General features: G+C 38.0%; 1 protein-coding gene across 2 annotated transcripts in view; it reads left to right on the top strand.

The window, feature by feature from the left end:
- The window catches only part of CRACD (capping protein inhibiting regulator of actin dynamics), a 71,929-nt gene that overhangs the window by 14,987 nt on the left and 41,718 nt on the right, over positions 1-15,224 (top strand). The window contains exons 2-4 of one of the 2 annotated variants that reach the window (XM_074229375.1): positions 7,426-7,555; positions 13,518-13,640; positions 13,741-13,876. In XM_074229375.1, coding sequence (XP_074085476.1) covers positions 13,757-13,876 — 120 coding nt within the window. In that variant the 5' untranslated portion in view covers positions 7,426-7,555; positions 13,518-13,640; positions 13,741-13,756. The remainder of the gene's footprint in view (positions 1-7,425; positions 7,556-13,517; positions 13,641-13,740; positions 13,877-15,224) is intronic. The other variant, XM_074229376.1, reaches the window with a different exon arrangement.

Here is a 15,224-nt window from a genome sequence, read left to right as displayed (position 1 = left end):
CAGGGGGATTTTACAGATTAGGAAATTAAGGCAGACCAACACTAAATAACTTGTATGAAAGTGTCTTTGATCTCAGGTCTTCCTCAGATCTTCCTGATTCCAGTTCCAGTGTTCTATCCACTGTGTCAGATATGGACCTGACTTAACAAAATAAAATAGTATAAAGTTTAGGTGACAGAAGGGTAAGGGAAGAAACAGAGGATACAGATAATAAAATTGGTTTTAGACTATGGTTGAGTATAAGGCAAAAATGTAATCATTGAATACAACTTTCCAGAAATCTTCTAGAATAGTCAGACTCTAGAGAAACATGGAAAGAATTACAGGAACTGATGCTAAGTGAAGGGAGTAGAACCAAGAGAACATTGTACACATGAACAACAACATTGTGGGATGATCAACTATGATGGATGCAGCTCCCCTCAGTAATTCAGAGAGCTAGGACAACCTTGGGAGATCTGTTATGAACAATGCTTCCACCTTCACAGGAAGAAAAACAAAACAGAGAAAAACCTACAGAATCTGAATGAACACTACACTTGTTGCCACTAGATTTGAGTTCAGTTCTGCCTGTGAGGAATCACAATTCAGACCTTGAAAAACAAATGTGGAAAGAAAAATAAAGATTTATTAAAAGAAGTTGCAACACAAAAGAAAATGAGTCAAGCAGAGTTGACTGGGCCAGAGAGTCAGAGATGACTGGCCCTGAGCAGAGGTCCAACCCATATTTTAAAATTTCTCTTATGTTTTTCTTTATCTTGTGATTTTCTTTCTTTGCCCTTAGTCCTAATTCCTCATACAGAAAATAACTAATCTGTAAACATGTTATAAGACAAATGTATGTTTACAATGTTCACTAGACTGTTTGCTGTTGAGGGGAGAGGGGTGGGAAGGGAGAATGAAAGGAAATTATGTAACTTATAAATACATATATGCATGCAGATGAATACTGAAAAACTTGCAATTGAAAAAATAAAATATCAATTGTGAAAAAAAAGAAATCTTCTAGATAGGCAATTGAAGCTTTGGAGAAGTAACAACATTGGAGGTACAGAGAGATCAGGGTGATTTTTTTTAATAAAGGAACTAGTTGAAATTTTACAAGACTGTAATCCCAGAGTGTTTCCCAAAGGCTCCTATAAAGTTCTAGCATTGAGTTGATCAGAGGAGGAGGGCATCAGAAGCGAGCTGATCAAAAGTGAGGCTCTTGGGGGTGACCAGGTGGTGCAGTGGATAGAGCACTGGCCCTAGAGTCAGGAGTACCTGTGTTCAAATCTGGCCTCAGACACTTAATAATTACCTAGCTGTGTGACCTTGGGCAAGCCACTTAACCCCATTGCCTAACAAAAATGAAAAAATAAATGGTCTCAGGGAGGGAGTTACCAATCAAGAGAATTGGGTTTCAGAGTGGGGGTTTTTCCTAGAGAGGCAAGAATTCAAAATTACAACAAAACAAACCCCCAAAAAAGTGAGGCTCTTTAGGGTGATTGGAAGTATCATACAAGACCTGGAAATTTCTCTTCCTTCCGACTTTGCATAAGAGAATCTTCCTGTAGAAACAATGATTATTGTTACTACCTGAAGAGGATGTAAGCAGAATGAAGGAATCAAATCCTTCTTGACTTTATAGAGCTGGTGCCTTCTGCCTTATGGTAGGAGAGGTCTTTGAGTCTTTAGAAACATGGTTTGCAGTCTACCTCAAAGATCATATTCATTGTTCCTTTTCATCCCCCACCAGCTCTCTAGGAACCTTTATTATTCTGCAAGTTTACAGCAGCACCCTCTGCCCTTGGGGTTCCACCCTTTCTCTAGCTGGAGAGCAGAGGAGCAATTCCAGGCCAGCCCTCTCTTCATTTGCTAACTGGCTACAGTCCTTTGGAATCCTCTATCATGGTGCCAGACCCCGTACTCACCAACTCCTGCTTTCCAGATGATTTTTGTATGTTGTCTTCCCCCAGATTGAAAATTCCTTAAGAGCAGGGATTTCTTTTTTTTGTCATATTTGTAGACCTTAGTAGAGTGTCTGGGACAACACTCCCAGACTTAACAAATGTTTATTGACTAACTGACTTCTGGATATCTGGATCCTAGATGTGACTTTCTTAGGAGTTTATTTTGATTATTCCTTAGAAACTAGGGATGCTTATGACCTCCCCTTCTAGTGTGCCATTCAAGAGTCGATCTTTTCCTAAGCATACTTATTGAAAGGAGGTGTCTTCTTGATCTTCATGGAAAGAATACTCAAAAAGAATAGAGACTTCATTCAGTTGTCCAAGGTGGCCCTGGGAGAACAACTGGAGCTCCTTGAGCCCCTGCCCATTTTTCACTCAGACAACCAAGAGACTACCTTCAAAGTCCAAACTATAATTCAGGTCTTCTTTAAATCTAAACTTGAATCATTATTATGACTGTGCAGATAATCCTCTAGGAAGGTGAATAAGATCTATGACCTTCTATAGGTCTCTCTCAATCTCTTCCTCTTTGTCAGAAGGCATGTCATGTTCTTAGTATCCAAAAGAAATGTTGTCATGGGTATGCTTTTTGATTGTTCTCTAAAATGAAGGTCATATGGGAGGGTCATCAGAGCAAGGCCCTTGGGTCTTGATAAACTGCTAACCAAAGGAAAATCAAACAAGTTTGATAATTAATTGTATATAATTTAAGATTAAAGAAGCTTGGATGGTTTCTATTTGAGTGCCATTATAGTAAGTTATACCCTCACCAACACTCAATTCTGCCTCAGTTTTCTAATGATCACTTTAAGGTCTATGGCTGTACCAAGTTGGTTTTTTTCCCCATTAAAATAGAGTTTCAAACTGAAACTCCAACCATAGACTATTCTGTTTAAATTTAAACTTTGATTTTAATAGTAATAAATTACATGCATAATAGAGAACTCTATCAATAGAAAACACTTTCCCAGAAACTCTCAGTTTATCTTCACAACAGCTCTTTAAGTTAGATAGTACATATATTATTACCTTATTTTAAAAATAAAAATATCAAAGTCCTGGCTTTTTGCAAGACTCAATTCAAATCCCAACTGCTGCAGACCTTTCCCAGTCACCCTTAGATGATAGAGCCTTCCCCCTTTGAGATTACCTTCTATCTCAATAGATAAATGGATGGATGGATGGGGGGATAGATGGATAGATGGTTGATAGATTATATGTACCTAGTTCTTCCTTTCCTGTTTCACTCCCCCATTAGCATGTAAACTCCCTGAGGCCAGATACTGGTTTTGCCTTTCTTTGTAAACCTAACACTTGACTTATAACAGAGTAGATGCCTAATGATTGTAAAGTCTAGTGTTCTTTCCACTGTTCCATGTTACCTTATTTAGAGCAATGTTTTATTTATTTGGTTTTTGATTGGGGTGATTTCTTTGATATGGGAAACTCCTTGTAAGAAAAAAGCTCTCTACCAATACCAATCAGCCCCCTTCTCTACAAATTGGAGTGTTAGAGAGTTGACTGGGATACTAAGAGTGATTTTAACAGGATCGCAGGACAAGTATATTTTGAAAGTGGGACTTGAACCCAGATCTTTGTGCTTTGTTGTCATTCAGTCTTTTCTGACTCTCCATGGCCCTATTTGGAGTTCTCTTGGCAGAAATGCTGGAGTGTTTTGCCATTTCCTTCTCCAACTCTTTTTACAGATGAGGAAACTGAGTCAAACAGGGTCAAGTGACTTGCTCAGGATCATTGTAGTTGTTGTTTGTCCTTTGTTCTCAAAGAAGAGCATGATATCAAGGTGACACTATGACATGCACATGAATTAGATTTAAATACCCAGGTAGGGGTGGGGTGGGGGGAGAATGGGGGGAGGATTGCAAAGTCACTAATATCCACTGGTCAGATATGAATCAGGACTGCTGGAGATGGCCCTGGATGCAGTAGGAGACTTAGACATTTTAAAGCTAGGTCTTTCCCAGTTCATAGTTAACTGGGTAAAGTGACTTGCTCAGGACCACACAGCCAGTGTCTGAGGACCTATTTGAACTCAGGTCTTCCTAACTCTAGGCCCAGCTCTTTGGGCACTATGGCATCACCTACCACCCCAGTTCATTAGAAAGTCTGCTAGAAATTAGTGATATTTAATTGCCCTGTGCACTTGTCTCTATAGAATAGAGAAATGTCTATTTCCCCCAGCCCTTCTTATATAAATCACCTGCCATTCTCCTGTATTTCTTCTCCCTACACTAGAACAAAACAATAAATGGGAGGAGAAAGCTAAATACCTATATTGTCAAATTGAAAGTTGAATCTCCAGGAGCTTTACTTAAGGCTCTTAGAAGTCTCAGTTTCTTTAAAATATAAAAAGTGTTAGGGAATTCTTATTTAGACTAACTACAGGAATAAAGAATCCTCCCACGCTTTTTTGTATTTTAACCTTTTTTGACTTTCAGTGAAATCTATGGACCTCTTCTCAGAATAAAGATTTTTAATACATAATATAAAATACATAAGATGTTGACATATAGTTATCAAAAAATTTTTTTAATCTTGAACCCCAGGTTAAGTAACCTTTGAATTAAACTCCCACGATCATACAGTCTTTAACTTATACATAAATTGAATAGATATTAAAAAGTTAATTAGGGGGTAGAACAGTTAATTAGTAGGTAATAATAATACTTAGGATCTGTGGAATATTTGGCTACTTAAGCATCCTTCTGCCGGGCAGCTGTGATGGAGTCTAATAAATAATACTCTCCATCTGGTCTCAATTTAAAACCACATTCCCCTTATATGCCATTTAAATTTATGAAAAGGCTGTTGGGACGGGAATCAAAATCAGAACCCATTTCCTCCACTATTTAATCTAGAAATGTCTGCAGAGGCTAGATAAAGTGGAGTAGTTGTTTTCTCTAAGGGAATGCCTTATGGATAGCATTTGGAGGTCAGCAAAGAAATGGACCTTCTCTTGAAAAAGTGTGATTGAAGCAATATTTCTAGGATTCTGCAGATTGAGATAGCTTTTGCCCTAATTGTACTCCCATACAGTTTAGGGTAGTTTTTCCTGAAAAGGTCTTGAAATTGTCCTCAAACCTTAATTGACTCATAGGACCATAGTTTGAACTTTTAAGGTAGTCTCCTGGTTGTCTGAATGAAAAAAATGGGCAGGAGCTCAAGGAGCTCCAGTTGTTCCCCCAGGACTACCTTGGGCAACTGAATGAAGGCTCTATTCTTGAGTATTCTTTCCACGATGATCAAGAAGACAGACCTCCTTTCAATAAATGCAAAATGTTCCATAAGCATCTCATTTTGTTTTAATATAGAAGATGAAAAGATTTGGGTTCCAGAATGTGTAGGGTGTTTGCTCCTAATATAAGAGATGAATTTAGAGCAGAATTGATGGTCTAGCTCCATCTGAACCCAAGTACCTAGGCTGGTCAATGCATATGGGAAACTATGCCTAGAATCTGTATTTTGAAACTCTTATGTTAATGTTTCCTTGAAATCTTCATGTAACAATGTGATGGCATAAATATAAAATGATTTTAATTATTCACTATCATCTGGAGCTTGATATAAGATATATCATCTACAAAAAAAGAATGATGTGGCATTACTGCTTGGCAGAGCTGGCTCTTAGGACTGTTGTCAAGTAGATAACCTGTTTTAAGACTAGGCACTCTTTGCCCATTGTGTCATTCCCTCTCTAGAGCCTCAATCTCCCTTGATGGCTCCCTAGGTCATTTGAGGTCCCCTCTTCAGCCTCACCCTAGATTATCCTTTCCCAGCTTAACCTTCCAGATCCCTTCTCTCAGTCCTTAAACTAGTACTCTTCTCATTCTCTTAAGGACTTACTTCAGGAACTCTTCTAGTAATTCCTGCAAATTACTGTTAATGAGTTAAAATATTATGTATCCCCACCTATTCATATTATAATTAGGATTTTTGGGAAGGCAAATCCTTGACCCAGAGAAATGAAAAGTGGGAATGTCATTGTAGCAAACCAACCCTAGAGACTTAAAAAGGAGGCACAAAATTCACCATGCCAACAAATAACTACTCTGTCCATTTATAATATTGGTCCTTTTGTCTCAGTAGTGGGAGACCATTGAGCAATAATTGGGCACTTGGAATATTCAAGATATATAGTTTGCTGTCTACTAGGGATACAAATACAAAATGAAGTCCAGTTCCTCCCCTTATATTTTGCTGGGTTGATCTAATTAGCGAAGAGAAAAGTAGAGAATATCCAGTTGAGGAAAGAAAGCATTAACTAGGGAAATCAGGAATAAAAGCTTATTAATGCTTCCTGTGGTAGAGCATCCCAAACTCATATTGGTCTGATTAACCAGTCAGACACACTGTACTTTGACTCCAACATAGTGATGCCATTTTGGTCTTCTTCAGGAACAAAGGACAACAGTCAACCAACCAACCAACAAATATCTCATTTGATCCTAATGACAGCCCTAGGAGATGGGCATTATTATCCCCATTTGACAATATTATTTCCCAGTTGAGGAAACTCAGGTAGACATAGGTTAAGTGATTTGCCCAGGGTCACATACCTAGGAAGTATCTGAGGCTGAACTCTGGTCATTCTGACACCAGCTTCTCCATCCATCAGACTACCTAGCTGAGCACATGAGCTGAACCTTAAAAGAAGAGGTGGTATGTTGTATACAGGAGAAGTCTTGGGCAGCATATAGAGAGAAACAAAGAGAGGTATAGGAGATGGAATATTGATTCCTGGTCACAGCGAGGCTAGCTTAGCATAACATTAAGCATGTGAAAGTTGGGGGGAGGAAAGTGAGCATTCTCACACGTGTGGCCAAGGCAACTCAAGACAATTCCAAAACAGCTGAATCTCAGTACTACTTCTTTTTCTGCAGAGCCCTCATAAAATTCACTGTGGGTCAGGATATCAGTGTTGGTGTTGAATAAGTCACTTTAATCCAAGGCTAGGGGATCAGCACAAAGCAGAGCATCAAAACTAGGCAGGTGGTTCAACTGAACTTACTCCTCATGGGACAGAGCACCTCTTTTGAGCTAGACAACCTACCAGAAAAGAGGGAGGCTCAGGCAAGTTGCATGGCCACTGGGCTGCCCAAAGAAGGGCAAAATTTTCAGTTCAGAAATGGAACCCATGAAAGCATGTATGCCAGTCATCAATAGAATTGGACAGAGAATAGTCGCTCTATTGTCAACCAAGGCCAGAGAGAGAAGGTCAGTCTCCTCCCTCCTCAAACTCCAAATTAAAAAAAAAAGTCAATCCATACTATCATGTTCCTCTTCCCAGATAATACATCTAACATTAGCCTCCCAGAGATATTTTACTGGAGCTAGTATAATGCAAAGAACTCTAGATTTAGAATCAGGAGATAAAGTTTCTAGATGAAGCTTTGTCACTATACCCTCAGGCAATGATATCCCCAGTCTCCATGAACTTCAATTTCCTCCTCTATAGAATAGATGATCTCCAAATATGTATGACCTCATGGATGCCTGCTTGACTGAAATACCATCCCTTCCATCTTCCAAGAAGCTTTGCATTATATCATCAGAAGGGCAGATTTGAAAAAGAATTTAATTTAAATGTAAGTGTTCTTCGGTGCAGAGTTTAATAAAGGTTATAGAGAAAACTTTGAGGCCCAAAGATCTCATTCTTTGAGGCAGTTGTTACATCAGTTGCTAAGAGGCAATTCACAGGAATCAACAGGAAATTGGGTGAAATTGATTTTTTTTATACCAACACCCTTCCTGTGCCATACATTTTAAAAAAGCCTGATTATATTTAGATGGAAAGGAAGAGGGACTGAAAAGCCCATTGATTAGTGGAAGAGTGAACGTGCTTATATCTAAAAGGGTGCAAGGTGAACTCTAGACCAAAATACTTGATAATTGGTGTTAGAAAGGTTAGGTTGAAAAATATTTCACTCTGTTCATTATGAAATGTTATCTTTGGGCAAGAACCAACATTCTACTCAACTAAAAGAACCTGGAAAAGACAGCTATTTACCTCTGAAAAGAATCTCAGACAAAGATGGAACTTAGAAAGTTAAAAAATAGAAAATCACCCTGCTGCTTCTTTCTGACAAATCACCTAATCATAAGTGTGTGGTGAATGGGAATCTGGCATGGCAAAGGGTGGAAACACTGGAAGGCACAAACTGGGAGGCATACACAAGCCTTGAGAAAAGAAAGAATGGCTTCCTCCACCCCCCTTCATGCAGATATTGGAGGTTTGGGGTTTTTTTTCCTTCCCATTTTTCATTTCTAAAAAAAAGAATCACTTCTAGCATAACTGACTGTCTAAAAAATGGGGTGAAATGAATTGAGGATATTGTATTGAAAAAAAAATATGAGATGATTCCAAACATGATTCTTTGGGTTATGAAAGCAAAAAGTCTAAAAATATCGATTCCTAAGGGATAGAATGACAGATACTTGTGGTCAAACAGAATTATTAATGCCAAAAGAAAACAATAGTGATACAATATCTTGTGATTTTCAAAGCTGATTTTTAAAATTTATGTGCTTTGGTATATAATTTTGCTTTACTCTTTATATAGTGTTGACATAATGCCCCAATAGAAATTTAACTAGAAATAGTCATATGTTTACACTGCTGCTCTTTTTGTAAAGTTGCTCTAAAGAAAATTACTGCTAAATTGAAAGAATATAAGACATTTTCCCATATTAACTTATTTTTAACATTCCATAATAATGCCATATTCAAAAGCACTAGAAGGAAAATTCTAGAACTTTCCTTGGGACTGAGACTTAAAAGATTTTTCTCTTATTTTTAACTCATCTGTTTATTATCAATAGTGAATATTTATAGAGTGCCAGGATTCCATCAAAGATTTGTCTCACCCAGAAGTTTAATTTATTTGTCCCAGATATTACCCATGCTTTCATTGGTGTATAGATACACAGAGCATCAGGGTTCTTCTTAGGTAACCAAGGATCCAAGATAATCTCTTGGAGTAAATTCCTTCTTTTATTTCATCACAGAATCAGTATCTATTTGAAATCAAATTTGCAGGAGTCAACATGTAGCCTCAGAGATATGTGTGGAAGGGAAGAGAGACAGTCCAACCCTACTGACTGCACAAATGTATAGAGATGAGCCTTTGGTTTCTTTTAGTAAGTCAGCCAGCCCACAGTCATTTTAAAAGTATGAAATGTTAAGCCCTGGAGACAAAAAGAAAGGTAGAAATAGTCCCTGCCCTCAAACACTTATATTTCAATGTACTTTTGATACCAGATAGAGGAGGAGAACACTATAGTGACCAGGACATGTATATACATGTGTATATACTTAACTAAATATTTTGGGTCCCCCTTCCTTTTAATTGTAAATTCCCTGAAAAGAAGACTCTCTATCCCCACTACTCTTACAGCAGTGCCTCACATAGAGTAAACTCAATAAATGTTTATTGCCTGAATGAATGAATGGGAGAATTGGAATGGGTTAGGAGTACAATAATAGATGTTTATTAAGCAACCAGGAGTCACTTGACCTACACATGTGTGTAAATGTGTTTTGATATGAGTATATGCACATGTGCATGAATGAATGAATGACTGCCATTTTTGTAATAGGAATAGGGATTGGACCTGTAATTTCATTGTGGGATATACCACAAAGAAATTTAAATCAAAGCTCATCATTTCTCTTTCTGTCTCAGAACCATTAATTTGTGGTAAGTTTACTGAGAAGGCAAAGAAAGTAGATCATTTAGTAATGAAAACTGGGCATTTGTTCAAAGGAGTTTCTTAGTGAGCTGAAAGTTTGAGAACTAACTTATATGTGTGGGGATAAAATGGAGAAGGAATGCTATGACACGGACTTTGAATTGAATTGAACATCAATTTGGACATGTAGACTAGATCCTTGTTTTTCTGATATTGTGGGGGAAATTGCAGTATTTTCAGTGTATTGTGTAAAGCATACTCATTTAAGAACTGAAAGTTGTTTTGTTTTGTTTTTAATTTCATCTATTTGCAATGGAAATCTTCCCAAATAAACTACACTTCGATTTCTTCCTAATCAGAGTATATTGAACATGATTTAACATTTCCTTGGTGACTCAGCTAATCATTATGAGCATTACCTATTGTGCTGTAGTAATAATCATCATCATCATCATCAACATGTATAGAGCACTTTAAATTTTGCAAAATGCATCACATAAGTTGTCTCATGTAATGACAGTGAGGTCTTCAGGGGTGAAAGAGGTGCTTTTTGTCTCTAGACATCTGACTCCAAAAACACACTCCTTGCACAGTTGAACATAGAGGCATCAAAGTTGGACATCAAAGAGCCCAGTCAGTTTCCTGACATTAATTTAAATTGTAAGCTATTAACTCATTACTGACTGCTGAATTTTCCTAGTTGATGAATGTCTTTGCTTCCTTACCATCATCTCTTTAAGTTAGCAACAACCTCCAAACATTCCTCTTCACCAGTATCCAAATTCCTCCACCATCATTACACCTCCTTTTCTGCTGGCTGCTGTGATTTCCAGCAGACTGAAAGTTGCCAAGTAAAACCAGATAACCCAACTTCTTAAATCAGTAACTTTAATTTTGCATATGTCAATAATTCAGAAGACCCCAGATGGAGAATGTTTTATGCTGCTCCTATAGTCCTAACTGGAGAGGGGTTTTGGTTTCTTTTTCATTCATAATGATGTTCTGGAGGTTTGAAGCCACCAGAAATGTGACAAAGGGTGGATAATGTTGAAGATTATACCAATAATAATATAACTCATTTTTCAACTGTGCTTTGGAATTTTGAGAGGCAGTTTGGGGTAGTGGATAGAGAGCTTGTTCTAGGAGGCATACAGACCTGCCTCTGACAGATACCAGCTATGTACAAGTCACTCAATTTCCTGGTGCTACCAGCAATTTGCCATTTTCAATTGCAAAGAACGTGCTAACCTACAGAGAATGTTGAGGAAGTTCTTACCAGGATGTTTCCATGCTTGTGAAATCACAGGTCCAGTCCCTATTCCTGTCCTTTTACAATTTACAATACTTTCCTTTGCAATGTGGGGAGTGCTGGTATTATCACTCTTTCAGAGAAAAAAATTTCATCACTCAGAGATGATAAATGATTTGCCGGTGGTCACATTAAGCTCTGGAGCCAGAGTTCAGTCCTCCAAGTGTTCTGATTTCAAATGTAGTGATTATCCCACTATACTATTCAACCTCTGCATTCTCTAAATGAGAATAAACAATTTAACTGAATTCATCTTCCTCCATTTGGTCCCTAAGTCTGAATGTGAAACCTGGAGCTGCTGAGTATTTTGAGGCTTATTAGAGGGGTGGCTAGGTGGTGCAGTGGATAGAGCACCGGCCCTGGAGTCAGGAGTACCTGAGTTCAAATCCAACCTCAGACACTTAATAATTACCTAGCTATGTGGCCTTGGGCAAGCCACTTAACTCCATTTGCCTTGCAAAAAAAAAAAACTAAAAAAAAAACTCATTTGAGGCTTATTAGAAAATGGTTCCTAAGTCTTGAATGATCAGCAGAAAAGTAATGTCTAGTCATTCCCTGACTAGAGGTGTCACTTTCTGACAGGTTTTATCTGGATTTGCTTTTGAGATTGAATTTTCTGTTAATTGGGATTGTTTTTTTTGGGGGGGGGTGTTAGGGAATTGGATTTGTTTTTGATTGGGATTGTTTTTTATGATGACTGGATAGTTGGGATTTTTTGAAATTGAATTTTGTGTTGCTTGAAGGGGAAAAGAAACTGAAGAAAGAAACCAAACACTGTACAGGAAAAACTCCCATATTTCAACATGGTCATCAATCTTCATAACTGGGACTAGCCTTGGGCAAAAAACAAGTATTACATAGTTGGGTCCCACCCATAGAACCAGAGAATTTTGAAGCAAGGACAATAACAAGAATTATTATCATCCAAAACTGGCCATCCACAAGTGACATTTGGACATTAGACTTTGGAGCAAGCTCTTTTTATAGTTTTGTGGGGAAAGGAAGCAAGCAGCATTGGCCTGCCATTCCCTGAAAGAAATGGCAATATGCCTGACCTACCTCGTGGAAGTCATCTGTCCTGCTGCTACCCTGGGGTGAACTAATAGCTCACAAGTGGATGCCAAGAAACTGAGTTCTTTGATGTGTCTGTCCTTTAGCCAAATGGGAAAGAACCTAGAATCAGAAGCTCAGGTTTAAACCCCAGTCTTTACAGTTGCTAGCCATATGACCCTGAAAAAGTCATTTAGCATCTATTAAACTTGTTTCCTTGTCAGAAAGATGGGAATCATAGGGCTTCAACAATGTACCTCAAAAAGTTCTGATAAAAGTGCTTTGTAGGTGGTAAGGGACTGAACCTCTGATTTCACTGGCACAGGGAACTGTCTCTATTAATATGGGTCAGCACTTTATCTACAACTTAAGAGTTTTGAAGGATTGCCTGGCAGATTGAGCCTAGAATCACACAGCTGGGATGTATCAGAGATGGGACTTGAACCTAGGTCTTTCAGACTAGCACACTGTCCTCTCCACTAGATACACCCTACATCTAGAACATGCTCCAAAATATAAGCTATTATTCAAGAGAGACAGCATGATATAGAAGAAAGAGCCTGACCTTAGAGATCACAGAGATCTGGATTCAAATGCTAGGTTTATCTTTTACTGGCTGTGTGACTGGCAGGTCATTTTGGTGGTTTAGTCTTTACATTCCTAAAGTAATAATCCTTCCATGAGGAGTTTATAATCTATTTAAAGAGAAATTATAGACATATGAAAAATAGAGAATAAGACAAGATTAGATCAGTCTTTTTAGATTATAAATGCTATAACAATTCTGAAGACCAACATGCAGCTCCTGTTTTGGGACCTGGGCTTTCAAGAAGGGCAGTGTCTTGTACCTGATAAACTTATTCATTAATTGATCACTTGGTTTCCATTCTTCCAGTGATGAATTTCTCAAAACTTGACTGGTTGTCAGACCATCTTTGGACCTATACTTAGGACCTTTGACTTCCCGTCTCCTCAATCGACAAATCTTTGTTGAATGCTTATCAGATACAAGAGGGTGCTTTTTCTGAAAGCTCAGGTCCCAAAACAGGAGCTGCCTGATGATCTTAAGAATTTCTATAGCATTTATAATCTAAAATGACTGATCTAATCTTGTCTTACTCTCTATTTTCCATATATCTATATTTTCTCCTTAGCTAGATTATAAACTCTTCATTGGAAGGGTTGTCTTTGATTTCTGAGTTTTCCACAGTATTTATCACATCACTTAATATTGACTTGACCTGATTAGTTAAGGTTTATTCAGCCATCAATCAATTAGCTAACAAGCATATATTAAGTCTGAATATGTACCAGCCAGGCACTATGCTAAGAACAAAGGACACAAGCACAAAGAATGAAGCAATCCCTACTCTCAGAGAGTTTGCATTCTAACATAAAGGATCTTCAGATCACAGTGGGTAAATAAAAACTTCCTCATAAGTTTAGATGCTGAATCTCTTAACCATTTAATTTTGTAATTGCCTTTGGTTTTTTTACAGTGTAGTGATTTGATATCATGAACCTGTGAGAGATCTGTTCTCTTGGACCTGTGGTCCTCCTCATCCTGGTCAACTCAGAGCACTGCCACTCTCCAATAAAGAACAAAAGTTCAGGATTCCTAGGTCAGAGAGAGAAACCCTTAGATTGGGAAGAATGAAAACTGATCTGCAAAGACAATTTTTAATCACCTTAATAAAATGAAGTATGTGGTTTGCATTCCAGGTCCTTCAACTATACTATGGGAACCCGGGCATTTTCCCATGACAGTATTTTTATCCCTGATGGGGGAGCAGAAAGTGAGCAGGCAGTTCAAGCAGTATCACAGGACAACATTCTGGACAAAGTCAAAACTCATCAGGTAAGAAAGCTTGAGACTAGGAGTTGAGAACTGAAAAGATGGGGCCCAGCAGAGGAAGAAAATGGGAGGTCTCTAGTCTGTTGGCAAAAAGGTGACCATGGTAAGGAATTTCACTCATAAGAGTAAGAGTCTTTCATTCATCAGTAAGATGTCCACATTTTATTGCTTCTCACCTGCCTGATCATTTTTAATGAAGAGTCTAGATTGAAGGTGATAGGGAAAAAAATGAAAGGTTTGGATGAGGTGGGGAAAACTTCAGTATGGAAGGCCTCAGTCAACCTTGACCAGAGCCTTGTTATTGAAAGAAATGCTCAACAGATGCTCCATTCTTTTTATCTTTTAGGGCATGTATACCCAATGTCCACTTTAGAGTTTAGGACTTGAAATCTGTGATGTTTTCAGTCTTTTCATGACTCTTTGAAGAAACCCACTTCTAGCCCTCCTTGTTGTATCTCCTTGGTAGCCTTCCGGCCAATGTTTCTTCATAAAACTGAATCAAATGGAGACCCTTCTTAATGATGATAAAAGAGAATAAGTTGTTATAATATATATAAATATAAAATAATGTAATATATTATTAATGAGTAATAATAATAATGTAAGGAAAGGGAGAGAAGTAAAGATGCTTCATATTGGACTACCTTGAGAAACTTTGAAGAATTTGTCTAGCTTCCTTTGTGGAGGACACATAACCCTCAAGCAGCCCACCATGGAGTCCACTTTGTGAATAAGGCCGGTTGCCTAATTAGTACCTATCTATGAATCCAGACTAGTGAACAGTTGGAGACGTTGCTATTTGCCTACAATATCTAGCTCATAATGGTATGACCTCAAGAAATTAGAATGTAATTTGCCACCTTCTTTAAACTTCCTCATTATTCTTAGCCAACATTGACTGAGCCCTGAACTTGATGCTTTGTTCAATCCATGTCCAAGAAGTTCTGCAAGCAAGTATTTGTGTCAACTTAGTGGAGAGTATAACAAATAGTTCAAGAACAATGAGAAAAAAGTTAACCCTACAGGAAGAGCCTCAGTCATTTTTCTCTGGCCTCCTCTGCACTTGGCCTTACTCTCTGTCATAATTCTATTATAGAGTCTTGAGTTGGAAGAAACCTTCCAAGTATATAATACCACCCCTTCCCTATCTGATACATGAATTCCCTTAATATTCCAGGTGACCTTGATTCCTCCTCTAATATAATTCTAGTTTTTCCTAGTGGTATCCCATTTGTGACTTTGGTTATGTGGATTTTCACATTTACAGTATCCAGAAGGAGCAGTAGGTTAGGAAGGAGAGGAGGGATTGAAAGAGAAAGCTGAAAGCAAATCTTTATCCCTCTTCCTCTTA

Source organism: Macrotis lagotis, chromosome 3 (assembly GCF_037893015.1).
Source record: "Macrotis lagotis isolate mMagLag1 chromosome 3, bilby.v1.9.chrom.fasta, whole genome shotgun sequence".
NCBI lineage: Eukaryota > Metazoa > Chordata > Mammalia > Peramelemorphia > Peramelidae > Macrotis > Macrotis lagotis.
The sequence above is the reverse complement of the archived record's forward strand: the minus strand, read 5'-3'. Positions and strand labels throughout refer to the sequence as shown.